This window comes from Gymnodraco acuticeps, unplaced genomic scaffold (genome assembly GCF_902827175.1).
Source record: "Gymnodraco acuticeps unplaced genomic scaffold, fGymAcu1.1, whole genome shotgun sequence".
Classification (NCBI taxonomy): domain Eukaryota; kingdom Metazoa; phylum Chordata; class Actinopteri; order Perciformes; family Bathydraconidae; genus Gymnodraco; species Gymnodraco acuticeps.
The window spans coordinates 159,228-174,144 of record NW_022990889.1 but is presented as its reverse complement, the minus strand read 5'-3'; the positions used below and the strand labels follow the sequence as shown (position 1 = coordinate 174,144).

General features: G+C 40.1%; 3 protein-coding genes across 7 annotated transcripts; 2 read left to right on the top strand and 1 right to left on the bottom strand.

The window, feature by feature from the left end:
• The first annotated feature begins 202 nt into the window (after positions 1–202).
• On the top strand, positions 203–4,419 carry LOC117557696 (protocadherin-15-like). Of its 3 annotated transcripts, XM_034233645.1 has the most exons (10): positions 203–1,388; positions 1,470–1,489; positions 1,951–2,077; positions 2,159–2,373; positions 3,103–3,159; positions 3,239–3,331; positions 3,416–3,502; positions 3,604–3,714; positions 3,819–3,989; positions 4,223–4,419. In XM_034233645.1, exons 3-10 carry the CDS (start codon positions 1,987–1,989, stop codon positions 4,346–4,348), a joined length of 951 nt encoding a protein of 316 aa, XP_034089536.1. In that variant the 5' UTR covers positions 203–1,388; positions 1,470–1,489; positions 1,951–1,986; the 3' UTR covers positions 4,349–4,419. The 3 variants fall into 3 exon arrangements, with proteins under 3 accessions (XP_034089536.1, XP_034089534.1, XP_034089535.1); XM_034233643.1 differs by lacking the exon at positions 1,470–1,489; XM_034233644.1 differs by lacking the exon at positions 1,470–1,489 and having other exon boundaries at positions 203–1,402.
• On the top strand, positions 4,360–8,222 carry LOC117557694. The gene is made up of 7 exons (XM_034233639.1): positions 4,360–4,503; positions 4,620–4,820; positions 4,921–5,052; positions 5,721–5,799; positions 5,878–6,068; positions 6,164–6,184; positions 6,611–8,222. The coding sequence occupies exons 1-7, from the start codon at positions 4,360–4,362 to the stop codon at positions 7,628–7,630; spliced, it is 1,788 nt and encodes a 595-aa protein (XP_034089530.1). The 3' UTR covers positions 7,631–8,222.
• A 1,352-nt stretch (positions 8,223–9,574) lies between these two features.
• Positions 9,575–14,423, bottom strand: calub (calumenin b). Of its 3 annotated transcripts, none has more exons than XM_034233640.1 (8): positions 14,233–14,323; positions 14,077–14,103; positions 12,961–13,200; positions 12,589–12,782; positions 12,292–12,458; positions 11,960–12,020; positions 11,540–11,739; positions 9,575–10,900 (listed from the first exon to the last, which is right to left on the bottom strand). In XM_034233640.1, the coding sequence occupies exons 2-8, from the start codon at positions 14,088–14,090 to the stop codon at positions 10,796–10,798; spliced, it is 981 nt and encodes a 326-aa protein (XP_034089531.1). In that variant the 5' UTR covers positions 14,091–14,103; positions 14,233–14,323; the 3' UTR covers positions 9,575–10,795. The 3 variants fall into 3 exon arrangements, with proteins under 3 accessions (XP_034089531.1, XP_034089533.1, XP_034089532.1); XM_034233642.1 differs by having other exon boundaries at positions 10,796–10,900; positions 14,061–14,103; positions 14,233–14,262; XM_034233641.1 differs by lacking the exon at positions 14,077–14,103 and having other exon boundaries at positions 10,796–10,900; positions 14,233–14,423.
• Positions 14,424–14,917: the final 494 nt, after the last annotated feature.

Sequence of the window (14,917 nt, the reverse complement as noted above, 5' to 3'; positions counted from 1 at the left end):
TACTCACATGACTACATGCAATAAACACAAAATGCATGAGACAACGGTTTGCTTCATACAATATGCATGACATGTGAGAGATATGTGTGATACAACTATTTCCAATGAAGTGTAGTGTTTGAGTTACACTTCATGTGATAGTCTCCATTCAGTAGAATTAACTATCCTCATCAAAGAATGATGCCATTTCAGATAATGCAGTTGCAAAAAGCCAACTATCATCGATCAAACATCTCCCATCACCCTTTTAATCATATCTCTGCTGACATCCAGTGGCCATGTCTAATCACAACAGCACAAATCAACAAGTCTGTTCATCTTTTTGAATCCACCCTGCTACTGTTGATAATATGTGAACACTGTGAAATACTACAAGCCTAAAAATATGATCTGAGAAGTGCTTATCCGCTGCACTCACTGTCAGAAACACAGACTGCAGTGTTCAATGTTTCCCTAAGGCAAACTTTACATCTCTGCCCCCCTCCTTAGTTTTTCTCTGACAATGGACAACACTTACAAGCCTGCACTAACCAAAACATTTCTGGAGCCAGACGAAAGCCATCTTTCATCGCAGCAGCCCTGAAGATATGTGCAGACACACACAATTAAGTGTGAGTCAGTGTGTCTCTGCCTACTCCACATGCTTGGACATGTTGGAAAAAGGATGTGGGTTAATCTTTAGAGAGTGAACAGGCGATGTTTTATAGGTAATCCCTTGTCACTTCCCATTAGTTGGTACGTGCCGCTAATTGAACAAATCCAACAGGCGAAAGCTGTGTAGCCAAAGTACGTACACTTTAAACAAGTTCTAACCTATAACATTCACTGAGCTGTACATATCAAATTAAAGTGTGATACAAGCAACCAAGTCCTACTTTACTCAACAAAATAACATTTCCTGGTTTGCTCACAACAACTATAGCTTGACCTACAGTTCACTGGACAATATGACTGCTTTAACATTTACATTGTACAACAAACTGCTTATGAAGGTCAAGTGTTTTTGTCCCAGACAAAGCTCTTACATTTTCTTCTGACACCGGTCTCTGACCTCACCATCAGGTTCTAGCCATCTCCTAAAATGATTGGCTCAGTCTTATTCCCTGACTAGATAAGCCCCGCCCTCAGGTTTTAGTCTCTGAGCTGACTTTGATCCAAGATAACACACCATAAGGTGCTGTTTGCTTTCTAATGTGTGTGGGGGGGATCAGTTTGTGTGGGTGGCTGGTGTTGTCTTTTGTTGAATCTGTTGTCTAGAAGCCTCAGCTTGTGTTTTTGAGTGGTTCAGTGGCTTTTCTGGGCTTTGGGAAACAGTGACGCTGCTTTCATCATATGTCAGGAGGATATGGAGAATCAAAGACAAGCTGCAGAGGATTTGACAACAACAGGTCAGTCAGCAGAGGTATTATTTGTTCATACCCTTGACAGCTGAGTTTATTTACCTCACATCTGTGTTGTTTTTACAATAGGATGTGGCCCCAAAACCCTGGTAAGCCCCCCTCACCCACTCAACCCTATTGAAACACCTAAATACACAAACAAGCCAGTGCACCCCGGGACTCACAAAAGCATGATAGACATTAATTACATGTTGAATTTGCTTGAAATTAAACTTTAGGTTGAATTCTGTGGTGAAGAAAGCATGGCAAGTTTTTAAACAGATATCTGTAAAAAAAACGTATACTGCCAAGGTTTAATTTTTACTCATCTCATTTATTGTTAGGTCAGGAAAAACATGAAGAGAAACAGGGCTGTAAAAGTGGCCTAGCACTCTGCTAGTCGGCTCTCGTAGCCTGGGGAAAGTCACGCACGAACCCACTTTAAAGGGATTTGAGGGAATTATGGGACAAAGCGAGAGTGTGTACGCTTGTATTTGTAAATTAAGTGAAAGTTTTAACCTAATTATATTCCTTAATATACAAGAGGAAACCGTGTTCTCTCTCCACTCAGAAAGAACTGGTCTCTGAGGCCTGAATCAGCCCAGTAATGGCCCTCAATGAACTGAAATGGAGTTTTGTTCAGGCCAAGGCTCTAGTCCACTCACTGCTGGTCCTCCTGTGTCTGCACACAGCCACAGGTACAGCCACGTCACATTGGTTCCTATCATAGCCAGAATGAATTGGTGTCTTACACTCTGCGTGTGTTTTCATTGGCATAGGAATGTCAGGGTGGGGTGGATGTTTGGATGGTCAAGATGTCTTCACAAAAATCCCAGAAAACAGCCATTGGGGAGATGTTGTTGCTGAGCTCATGGATGAGAGCACAGTGGAGGGGGTTCACTGGAGCCTAGAGGGAAATGATGCTGATTGGTTCTTCTTGGATGAGACAAGCATCCGGCTAAACACATCGGAAGAGAAGGTCCTTGACCGAGAGGTAACTGAGTTTGGAAATGCCCCCTTATACAATGATCTGAGCTTACTTATAATAGAGAAACCATGAATAAAATGCAAACATTACAAATTGTATGTGTATAATTCTATTTTACTAAGTCAGGGTAGACTGGGGTAAGTTATATCTAAGTTTAGAGCAGACTATCATTGACCCTTACAGCCGTGTCCTTGGAAGGAACACAATCTCTCTTACCAGCACCCTCCTTAGAGCCAGTAGACTTACATCACGTCAGCTGTTAAAGGGTCAACCAGATTAGTAATCTCACTCTCTTAGAGTCTTTCAATTGATCTACTTCTGCATCCTTGTAAATACATGATTTATTCTAAAAAACATCCAGGTCAGCTCAGAGTTTCAACACTGCATCTTCATCAAGCAGGCCGAACTTGGCTTTTAGTCACAAAGAGGGTCTATTTGTAGAATTGTCTTATTGAACACAATTTGTACAAGAGCACCAACTCATCCCTCCAGACATGTCTCCATAAATTATTTGAGAAATTATAAGATTTTTGATTTCTTCTTCTTTATAGCCTTATAGTTCTTATACTGTATTTTTCTACACTTTCTATTAAGTTGTTCAAATTGAGGTCAAAAACAAAACAAGTAAAGACTAGGCAATCATGAGAATGGACACAAATAAAAAACATGTTCTGTTTGTGTTGGAATGTTTGCTAACATAAAATAAGGGTCCTTTTTGTGTCTCTCATCTCTCAGGCTCAGGGTCCTGTCTTAATGGCTGAGTTGTCCTGTTATGAGGACGACACACTTCAGGTACGCTTGTCCCCTTCATGTTACCCATAACTTTTCAGTGAACCAACATTCAAACCTCTAAGTTGTGTTGTTGTTATAGAGTGTGTACAGGATCGTGGTGGAGATCCTCAATGAAAATGATAATACCCCTGAGTTCACAGAGGACACTGTCACGTCTCTTACTATCAGTGAGGTATGGCATGTTTACAAACCCATGCATGCACACACTAAACATACTAAATGAAAGTGCTAAGATGTTTCTCTGTGTGTTTTCCAGTTGACTCCAGTGAATACTGTGGTGTTTACCGTTAAGGCCTCTGATGCAGATAATGACAAGATCATTTACTCTATTGACCAGGCATCAGTGAGTTATACTCTTTTACCTTTCACACTCTAAATCACAAAGAAAAAAACACCACGAGAGAAAGCACCATTGTTATGTGATTTTGTGTATATATTTTGCAGCCTGATGCAGAGTACTTCAAGATTGACCTCCCCAACAGCGGAGAGGTTATTCTGTCTAAATCTCTTGACTATGAGACCAAAACCCAGCTGACTGTTACAATCCATGCCTCCGTAAGCTATCTACACTTCAGAGTAAAAGTAAAAGTATCTACAAATGAAATCTATTCCTATGCTTCTATAATCCTTCCAATGTAAGAACTGTTGACTTTTCTCAGGAAATGGACACTGCTGAGCACTTCAACACCAGCACCACATTAACCATCATCGTCCAGGATGGAGATGACCAATACCCAGAGTTCCTGCCCTGCAGGCTGCTCTTCCAGGATGAGACCAGTCGCATCTGCACCAGCCCTGTGTACACAGTCAATGTCACAGAGGGGGAAGAGGTCTGTTGCTTAACCATTCCTGAATCACACCACACACATATCACAATGTTAAACAAGATTGTGCATTTATGATGTTCATAAAATAACCACTGCCTTCATCCTGCTAAACTTCACACAGATGCTACCATTAGATATGTAGTGGTTGTGTTTTCATTAAGAATCTTCAACCAAGCATTAAGACCTTTATATATACAGTCTATGATTAAGACCCATACATGTGTGTTACGTTGCAGGACGTGGTGTTGGACTTCTCTCCTGGTCTCATTCATGCAGTGGATGGAGACAGAGGACTCAGCTCTCCACTTAGCTATGTTATTCTCTCAAGTACCACACACACACCAATGCAAGTTCATATTTAAAATCTGCGTACATGTGTACATCTGTAACTCTGGTTGTGTTCATGCTAGGAGACGATGATGGCCGTTTCCTGATGGACAGAGATACGGGGGAGGTTAAACTGATGCGGGGGGTTAAAGACAGACTCACAACTCCAGAGCTGCATCTACAGGTCATGGTAAGACTCACATACTCAGTGTTCATGGTAAGACATCCACTCTGCAATAACACTTTCTTACTCCCAGTAACAGTCTCACTGCTCTGTTTTTCTTCTGTCTCTTTGTCTTGTCCCAGGCATACCAGGACGATGACCCCAGGAAGTATTCTGTCGCTACAGCTTTGGTCCGAATTTTGGCAGTGAACCAGTTTCATCCAGAGTTTGACATGGCTGAATATAAAGGCTTTGTAACTGCGACAAAGAGCCCTGCCTCTCTGGTCAACACCTACGGCAGCAAAGCACTGATGTTACACGTGCAAGATAAAGACTTTAACAATGTACATATTCCACTTTACTCCACACACGGGACATATGCATGCATGATGTATTTGATTTATGATGTCACCCATCAGTTCCTTTCTCCTCACAAATTGACAGGGTTTCAATCCCAAGATCCACTTCACCATCAGTCCTACATCCAATCACACAGACATCTTCCAAATCACACACGAGGGTCTTTTGATCGCCAGGACCAATCAGCTCAAACCAAAACAGAAACACTTTGTAAAGGTGAGCCTCAGAGACGATAACGGGGGTCTTTAGATTTAGGCCTCCAACAATTTGACTGTTGAACTTTACATTTTGTTGGCTAACATTTCACATCCTTTTTTTCTCTAAATAGATAAGTGTTTGGATAAGCCGTCTAATGTGCATGAAAGCTTATTGAGATAGTGAGTCCATAATTAGGCTAACCACAAGCGCTGGTATGAAAATGTAACAACCCAGAAGTGATAATTCATTTTTAGCATGCATGACAACATACCTGTTAATTAGTGTGTTTGTTTAATATAATTATTCAAATGCAATAAGAAAGCCAATTAACAAAGATTGCACTTAAATAATTTTTCACTGTTTCAGCTTAATTGGAACTGCAAGGTTGGAAATAAATTAAAACACTGTTTTGTAAATTAATCAGCGGTAATGTAAAAAAATGTTTTATAAATTAATTGACCAAAACATTCCAATCAACAAGCATGTCTCTAAACTTACCAAATATAAGCCTGAATTGATATTCATGAACATGTCTGGTTGCAAAAACTAAATATTACATTAGTGAAGCCTTCAGTGAAGCCAGTTCATCAAATTGCCCAACCCCTTATTTTTCATTAAAATGTAATTATAAATAAAGACATACAAAAAGATGGTGATGATGTAATAAAATTCAACATACTTTGCAGGTAGCTGCTGTAGACCAGGAGTCGGGTGACGCCACCTTTGCTACTGTAGTGGTGGAGGTGTTATCTGAGGGACAATCAAGTAAGGACACACTCTGCACACTGCCATTCAGTGCTGACTGCTGATCAGTCTGAACATCTGTCTGTCTGTACTCTGCAGTCCCTCATAGTCCACTGATGGATGACCGTGTGATCGGCTGCACCCTGGGCAAGGCGTTTTTTCTCAGCATGGTGTTCATAACTGTAATTGGAATTATAACGACACTGGGGATGTGGCAGAAGAAGAAGAAAAAGGGAATGAGGAACCCGCTGGAGAGAGGCTGCGTGGCCCAGGGAAAGCACCGCAATGTGGTGAGAACATTCAGCTATATAATCATACATACCAATTTTTGTTGATCAGTAAATGTAAGTTTCTTAAAGATTCTCTCCTGCATATTCTCCCACAGAGCTTACGGTGGTTCCAACTGGTGAGTTATTTATTGACTGTTAATGCTATTTCATCAGCGGATGGAGTTTTCTCAGTTGTCATAGAGATGATAGTTGTTTAGACGTGACCTAAGTTTGGAATATAAAATATTAACCTAATTTACAGATGAAGGCCACAAGATGTGGTCAAAAGCTTCAGGCAGAACAAAGACCTTGCTTTGAGAGTTTTCTTGCCAAACTGATGTTTTCTAAGGAATACATTTATGTCATCATCTGAGGCGCCTCATAAGTCTGGAAATAAAAATACTCACATAGTCATTGATTCTCCCACTCATTAAAAGTTAGGCTGCCTGGTTGTCAGAGGGCCTGGCAGTATCTACAAATGTCCCACTAAAACCAGGATCATTCGCTCACTTACTTTCTGCATTACAAAAGTGGTTTTCATTTCCACTGTGGTTTCTTTCTAGGCAAGTCACCGTAGTGGCATGTCAAACACAGAGGAAATACCATACAACAATGACGAATACGGAACCTGCAATCCCTCCTTCAGCTTCACAGACAACCCTGGCGTCTACACCCACCAAGACCTCCCGTCTTGCCAAGGACCCGTTCCACCCAGAACGACCGCTGCACCCGACACCAGCTTCATCCCAGCTGAATCTGCGCTCAGCCCTGTGATCTTCAACAATGTTTTAACACTACCCCAAAGGTCCTATAGTTTACCTACACTTCACCCGGCCTCTGAGGAGGGGAGCCCTACACATACGGCTCAAATGTCTTCTCCATCTGAAGAATACTCACCCACTGATACATCCATTGACCTCACTGAGGATGTACCTATCATCAGTCCTAGCCCTGCAACACCTGATAGCACAGGCTCTCCACCCTTCACCTGTCCTGATTCACAAACTACAAAAACAACAACCAGCATTGACCCCACTGACTCCTTCACCAGCCAGTCTCAGTCCAGTGTGCCATTCAGTCTTACCCAAATTGCTTCAGCAGAAATAGACAAACCCTTTCGCAAGCCTCGTGTGAAGACGCCTCCATATTCACCTTTACTGTCCTCGCCACTGGCCAAGCAGATGAGGACATCCCCACCTACCCCAGAGCATGCACCTTTAAAAGCCAGGCTGGTACTTATAGATACTTCTCCCCTTGATACACCTCCAGAAACACCACAGCGACCATCTTTAACTCCAATCACAGAGGGAGACCAACCCTCCACATCACAGGACTTCACAGAGCGCTCAGGAGGGGCTGCAGGTGCCGGGACTCAATCTCAGGTCATGAGGCACTTTACAAACTTTGGGAAGAAGCAGGGCGGCAGCGGGGCGAGGGATGTGGCTGATGACGGAAATCCTGGAAATAAGGATGGAGGCAAGCACAAGAATGAGGATGATGATGATGATTTGGAGTCAGATGAAGAAGAACTGTTAAGAGTGATGGCTCGTTGTAATCCTGTTTTTATCACATTTAATACGTGATGTCACTATAATATTGTAAATTGAGAGTGAAGTGGGATACAACAGAGAATGAAGGAGATAAGGAGAAGTAGATGACACAGGCAGCGGACATGTCATCAGAAAAATTAAATGCACAAGTGCACACAATGTATACTGTAACAAAAACATAAGCATTCAACAACACACATTTATAACACATAATGTTGTTCCATTTAAACCACATTAGCCTAGGTGACAGGAATGAGTGACTATGACTGCACAGTACAGGGTTAAATCAAACTTATCAGTATAAATTGCAAATTGAAGTATCAAGGATAGAATATGAACTTTGCAAGGTTAGTACAAAAAGCCAGAAGTAATCAGTTTATATATATATTTTTTTTTTTCTTTTAATGTTTACAAATTATAATGATATTGTGTGTGTGTCTTTTTTATTAAAAGTAAATCTACATGAAATGAAAATGCTGCACTTCTCTCTATGGGATTAAAGTTTATTGCAGTTTCCAAGTACTACTATATTTTCAAAACTGTCAAATAGTGAACACCTTTCATACTTATAGGCCTAGTTTGTTATGCCTCCATTATTGTCTTTAAACATGAACTAAATGTGACCCGCCTACCAAAGCAGAGAAGTTAGTTTACCCAACATGATAACAAACCCACCTTTCAAGATAGAAACAGAGCTAAGCTCTGTGACTTGAATATGATGCTTAAGTTGGCCTTGAGAGGCAAGAAACACATTCTGGTGATCCATTTTTTGTATATTTAAGTCACTTGAAAAAAATATATAAACTGGTGAAAAAAGACTTTTGGCATTTTACGCGTGTGACTTTGGCCGAAAGAAGCTGCACGTCTACGCCTTGTTCAAAATAGGACTAAAAGCATCCATGTTCCTGGCCAAAAGAAGACAGGACAGTAATGTATAACTAGCTAACACACAACAGTCCAGTGCTAAAGAATTTGAACTGAACTGGAAGGAAATAAACATATTTTTCACCTTGCACAACCTTCCCCCTACAAATTAAATCATGAAAACTATTAAGCTTAAGTTGTGAAAATAAATTACCATATTTTACTCTCTCTTACCTCTCAGGGCTTCCTTAGTTGCTGATAGAGAGGAATACTCTGGGGAAAGTCACAGCAAAGCTTTGGACTAAATGTGTAAAATGCTAACATGTCACCAATGGCAATGCTAAAATGCTATGTTTGGCAGGTCTAATATCGTGTTTCCCGTCATAGCTTTGAATACTAACATAGCATTTTCTAAATAGCAGTTACACATCTGAGACTGATAGGAAATGACATTTAGCAAGTGTTAAGCCATAAAACAAGTTATCGGACACATTTACATTTTTAAAGTAGCTTGGGATAAAATAAAGGGCAGGAAGAGGCTGCATTCATTATGCAGTAGCCTACTGTATTATCATAGGCAAGGCGTGACAGTAGAGTTGTGTTCTTATCCAATTATCGAATCCACACACATTCAATACAAACTTAAACCTTTGAGGCTAAGATTCGTGATAAATAGTATAAGGGAACTGAAATAGAGATAGGAAAGCTTGTGTTAAGATTATCATTAGTTTACAAAAGCATTACATATGTTGTGATGCTTTATGAGAGTCATCAATTAAAAGAGTTAAGACTTGATTTATTAAAAGGGAGAATAGAGGGGAAATAATTCTCTTCAAACACATGGCAAGAGGAAAATGGTCTAAAACAACAGCTCAGAGAACAGTAGGTCAACAGCCTGAAGGAGAGCAGGAAACGGAGCATTTCCTTAAAAGGAATAAAGCTAGAAAGAACAGGGTTCCGATGCAACAGACGGTTTTCAACTTGACTATTATTGGTATGTTTTTATTTTACCATAAAAGCGTGACTAACACCCCATCACTCGTAATAGTCAATGCCATGTTAATCACACATGACAAAGTACTTCAAGTCAAATGAATACAGCAGACTAAAGGCTCCGATTGAAGTTGTTTTTATTGAGACATTCTTCTCAATCACAAAAACTGGACCTGATTGTTAGAGTGCTCAGTTTGCAGACCAACAGCATATTTACAGTAAAGTCTCTAGTGAAAGGGTGACCACTGCAGTGAGCCTGTAAAAAAAACATTGTCATATACATTATAGTATACCATACAAATTCTCAACAGTGGTTATAAATGGTGATAATACAAGCTTAACAAATACATTTAGGAGGGGGAGGTGTTTGTAGGGGGGGGGGGGGGGGGAGAAAGGCTTTTTTTTCATACCACTTACAAAACAGGACAGTTTTTTGATTGGCACACAAAATAGTTAGTTCAGCTGAATTCAACAAAACATAACAAACAAATTGGGAAAAAGGGTCAAGAATACAAGTAATATATGTACACACAGATTCACACGCACACACACACACGCTATTGAGGTTATGAAAAAGAAAGAAGGCAGTGTTGCGGACAAAGCATCCATCAGCCCTTAAATCATAAATGATTGATTCCTTCAACTAACACACAACGCGTCCTTTTGTAGGACCCACAGCTTGTGTTAACATGGATGCTTTGGGGACCAGTATAGCAAACACAGCGTGGTCCCACTGATAATACTGTATTGCACTAGTCCAAATAGTCTTCATCGTCACTGGAATCTAATATTTACTCCTCGTTCCAAACACCTAAGCGGCCTTACCACTTTATGATCAACAAAGACTAGAAAAAACAAAGTACAAGTGAATCTGCAACTACAGTATTAAGTTTGGGCCGATTGTATGATTAGACAGCAGTAGAACAAATTCTACCGTCTAGAAATATGCTCTTCATATTCCAGTGCCTTGCAAGAAAAAAAAAACGTGTGTATACTGCAAAATACAATTTGATCTATAAGGGTTTTATAAAAAAAGATGGCAATTTCATTTAATAGAGAAACCTATTGTCACCTAACACTGCTTGTCCATTGCCTGACCTAGAAACGGAAGAGTAGTGTGTGGAAGCAGAGCAAAGGCTGGCTAAATATCCCAAACCAACACAAACCTCAGCATGAGGTCACACTGTTTATGTGTAGTGTAAGTGTGTGTACAATGGGACACATTCAACAATCAAATAAATTATTGTCCGTGGTTTTGGATTAGACAAGCTCATCTTGTTTGAAAAACTCAAACTGCTGTAAGAGGAGTAAGATGAACACAGTCTGTGGTAGCCGAGGATTTTAGAACTCCTCATGTCGAGTCAGAGCCTCTCCGAAGTCGGTCGCCTGGCTGCCCACAAACAGATCGTACTTATCCACGATTTCTGCTTTGGTCAGACGTCCGTCCTGAAGGAGTGAGATTTAAAAATCACGATAAGCCTTGTATTTGTGTCAGTAGTACACAAAGAATGTTCCCAATATATGGATGTTCTTATTGTCATTATGTTCAGCATGATCCGCACTTGCGTTACTTGATGCAGACTTATGAAAAAGACATCTTATCTCATCTTAAATCACACAATAATAAGGGCTACAATACAATCCGTGGTAAGATTAAAGCTAGTATCGCTTTCATTTATCATACTTTGTAATAGCTGTAAATAGGTCATCATTATCATTTGAAATGTCTTAAAGTGACATGGTCAGTGTTGGCTGCATTACACACCCCAGACAGAAGGACAAGTGTCACTGGATGGCTTGATAATAATAATAATAATAAAATAAACAAATAATAATAATAATTTCAAACATACTTATATCAATATAAACTTGAAGACTTACTGTTCTTCTTTGTTTCAATAATACTGAAATAGTCATTGCGATATCAGACAAATCTAACACACATGTTCTCAGTATTGTGTAGTCCTGCAGTACAATCATTCAAACTCATTTTGAAGTAATGTAAGGCACACCTTTACGCATTCATACTACTTTCCCTTAATATTGAGTAGAGGAAAAATGTGAGGACAATTCCACAGTACGTACCTTGTCTGAATCCGACTCATAGACCAGATGCTTGGCCTCTGCGTCAGCATGGTCGTAGTCGCTGGGCAGGATCCAGTCTCTGGTCTCCTCCTTGTCCATCTTTCCGTCTTTGTTTTTGTCTCTGAATTCATTGAACTGTTCCCTCTCTGTCTTCACCCATTCAGGTTCTGTCGAGTCTCCCTCCTGGTTGTACATGTCCCCTACACCACAGAAAGATGGTGATGATGATGATGATGATGATACAATGCTTCTTTGGAACAAGTTCTTATAGTATTTGGTGTATACTAATTTCATAAGGGTTCCTCCGAAACTCACACTTTTTAACACTGTATTCTTTATCTGTCTAGGTTTGCCACTAACAACAACAACATGTGGTACACAGTGATGATGCTTATATGAAATTGGGCTTTACGAACTCACCTATGTACTCGTCTAAATCAATTAAACCATCTCCATTCTTGTCAATGTCTTCCATTGTTTCCTATCAGAAAAGAGGAAACCACATCGCATTGAAAGGGGTGTGAAGCATAGTTATTGACATCATTAAATCAGAGTTTAATTTCCAAGTAGGTTTCTGTAAGAGTCAAACACGATATGTAAAAGGGAATAATTACATTGTTTGAATTGCATCCACAAACCGTGCTTGTTTTTATGTGAAACAGTGCATGTATGTGGCGCAAGACTACTGTCAGAAAGCATTCTCATAATAAGGTGAAATCAATCTATTTCACGCCTGTGTGTTTGTCACTTACCAACACTACAATGTCCTTCATGTGGTCGTACTCCTCAGGGTGAAGGAAGGCTGTGAACTCCTCCTTGTTTGCTTTCAGGTCATGGTCTTGGTCAGCCATTTTGAATCTCCTCTCATCGCGATCCATCATCTGCCTGTAGCTGAAGCCTTCATCGGGGTCGGGATCATCTGCAAGTCAGAGTTACCAACTTTTTTTAGCATATTGAAGTGTGGCAAAGTAAATGTGTGTCTGTGTCCAAGCAGTACACGGGTCAGGGATATATCAAGTGTATATAAAGAAGATTTCCTGCAGCCGTACCAAGAATGTAGCCATATGTGGCGTTCCTGTACTCTTCCCAGGACACCATATCATCACTATTGAGGTCATGACTCTTCCACTGTCGATCCACATCATCGTAGATCCATTTCTTCTGGGCATGCTTGATCCACCTCTTCATCTCCTCAGCTGTCACATAGCCATCCTTATCCTCGTCTATACGCTCAACCAACATGCTGGTAGGAAATAAAAGAAAGAAACCATCAGCTTCTCTCATACGACATTTAGTGGTGTGTCACCTCATATGAATTTAACTGATCCTAGAGGCCAAACTAGGTATTAACCAAAGAGTCTTCATGTATTCACACACATTTAGAAACAGATTTGTAAGATCTTGCTGTCATCTATTCTTACCCGAGCCTCTCCTTGCTCTCCTCTGGTGTGAGCTGATCAAAGGACTTGGCCTCCTCTTGTCCCAGAAAGGCTTCATGGTCATAGTCAAAGTTTTCGTTATCATCGTGGTCTCGGTTGCTGAGGGGTTCGTCTGGGTGAACACGTTCCTTCTTCTCTGTGGGTTTGCTAGTGGCATACACCACACAGAGAGCAAAGCACATCACAAGTGGTCGCAGCTCCATCCTGTGTATGTGCAAACGTCTAGAAGAGGGGTAATACGAAAGCAAACAACCAAAAGCTATGATTACTGTGCTCAAACAGTGCATCCTGATACAAATTGTGTATTACATACAAGGAGGACAGCCCTATAATCTTGGTTTGTCATACACTTTTAAAACATTTTTTTTATACCGGCTTTTCACTTTAGGCTCCTGAACTCTACACATGCCAGTTTAGAAGTGGATGCAAGCACATTCCTAGACTATGAGGTTAATTGCTAGGCTAATCTGTTCAAGATGATGCAATCCCTTACTTGCTCAAAGTTTGGTACTTTCGTACTTTGTGGAGGTTGATTTCAAATATATTGCATTAACACATCAGATAAACACATTACAAAAAAAACATAAAAAACATATACGCGTTATTTAACTGAACTTGAATTTAGAATATATAATAATGCTATAAATACAATAGGCCTGAAATAAAACATCCTATGTCCGTAAAAGTGATGCTTTTAATGTTGCGTTTAGCCTTTTTTTGTTGACATATAAAAAAAAAATTCAGAAACCTGCTAGCTAAACAAGTGTATTAAGAGACTGCAACGTTACTGTAAATATAACAGCAGATACATTTACAGTTTGGAGAGGGGGTGTATGTTGGTCTAATTCACTAACTTAATGACCGCTAACTTGTCTGCTTTCGTGTACAGTATCTGTAGTCTCACTTTTGCACGTCCTGACACGTTACATCCTGCCATTGCCTTTCTAAAACGCGTCACTAGCACAGACTGTATATACATATCTTTATAAACAGTCTATGGTGGTCAGTCACAACAGTTTGTGACTGTTACCGTCCAACATTGAAGGTGTTTGACAACAATTAGACTGGCTAGCCTAGCGTACCGTTAGTTTTTTTTACCTGATGACCTGCATTTCCAATCTTCCACTGAAAAAATAAACAATAATGAGACACTATGTACTTGTCCGTATTGAGTCTTTCTAAACACTAGCGATAGGACAGACACGTTTCAGCAACTTTTTGCATTTTAAACGAAATTCCATCAAGAGTACTCACCGGTGTCTTCAGGGAACTTCGTCGATGCAGTTTAAGACCCTCCTACCGGAAACACACCCATGCACTTCCTGTGCTAAAACACCAGCTGACCAATCAGGAGCCGAGAAAGAGAGTGCCATGTCGCTCGCTCACTGGTCGACTTCAAGGGAACACCGGTGATTGGATTGGCCGAGAACCGCCACGTCCTCAAAGTCAACAAAACTTGGTTCATTCATAAAACAAACTCACAGTGTAAGTGACAGGTATGCTCCAAATCAGCAGCCCAGCTCCATAGATTGTATATAAACGAACCCTTTATATACTTCATTAACTGTTTGTTTAATCGTCACATATTTCTAAATGTTTTAAGATGTGACGGAGCAGGGTGTACTTTTATAAGAGATTAGTCTGCTGTCTGTGTTGTTTTTAGAATATGTTTCATGGTGGAACACTTGATTTTTGATCTGCATACCAAATCTTACAGGTAAAAATAAATAACCTGACAAACTGTTTGAACCTGGTTAAATGTAATTATTACCTCTGATTATGCATATACATTTAATATATTTCACGTTTTCATTTGGAATCTACCATAAATGTTTATAACTTTATTATATGTGATTTTTTTTTCTTTACTGTGCATAGGATCATGAATTGTTGGAGAAGGCCTTAGATCCAAGAATGTAATTGCCAACGACTGCTTCTC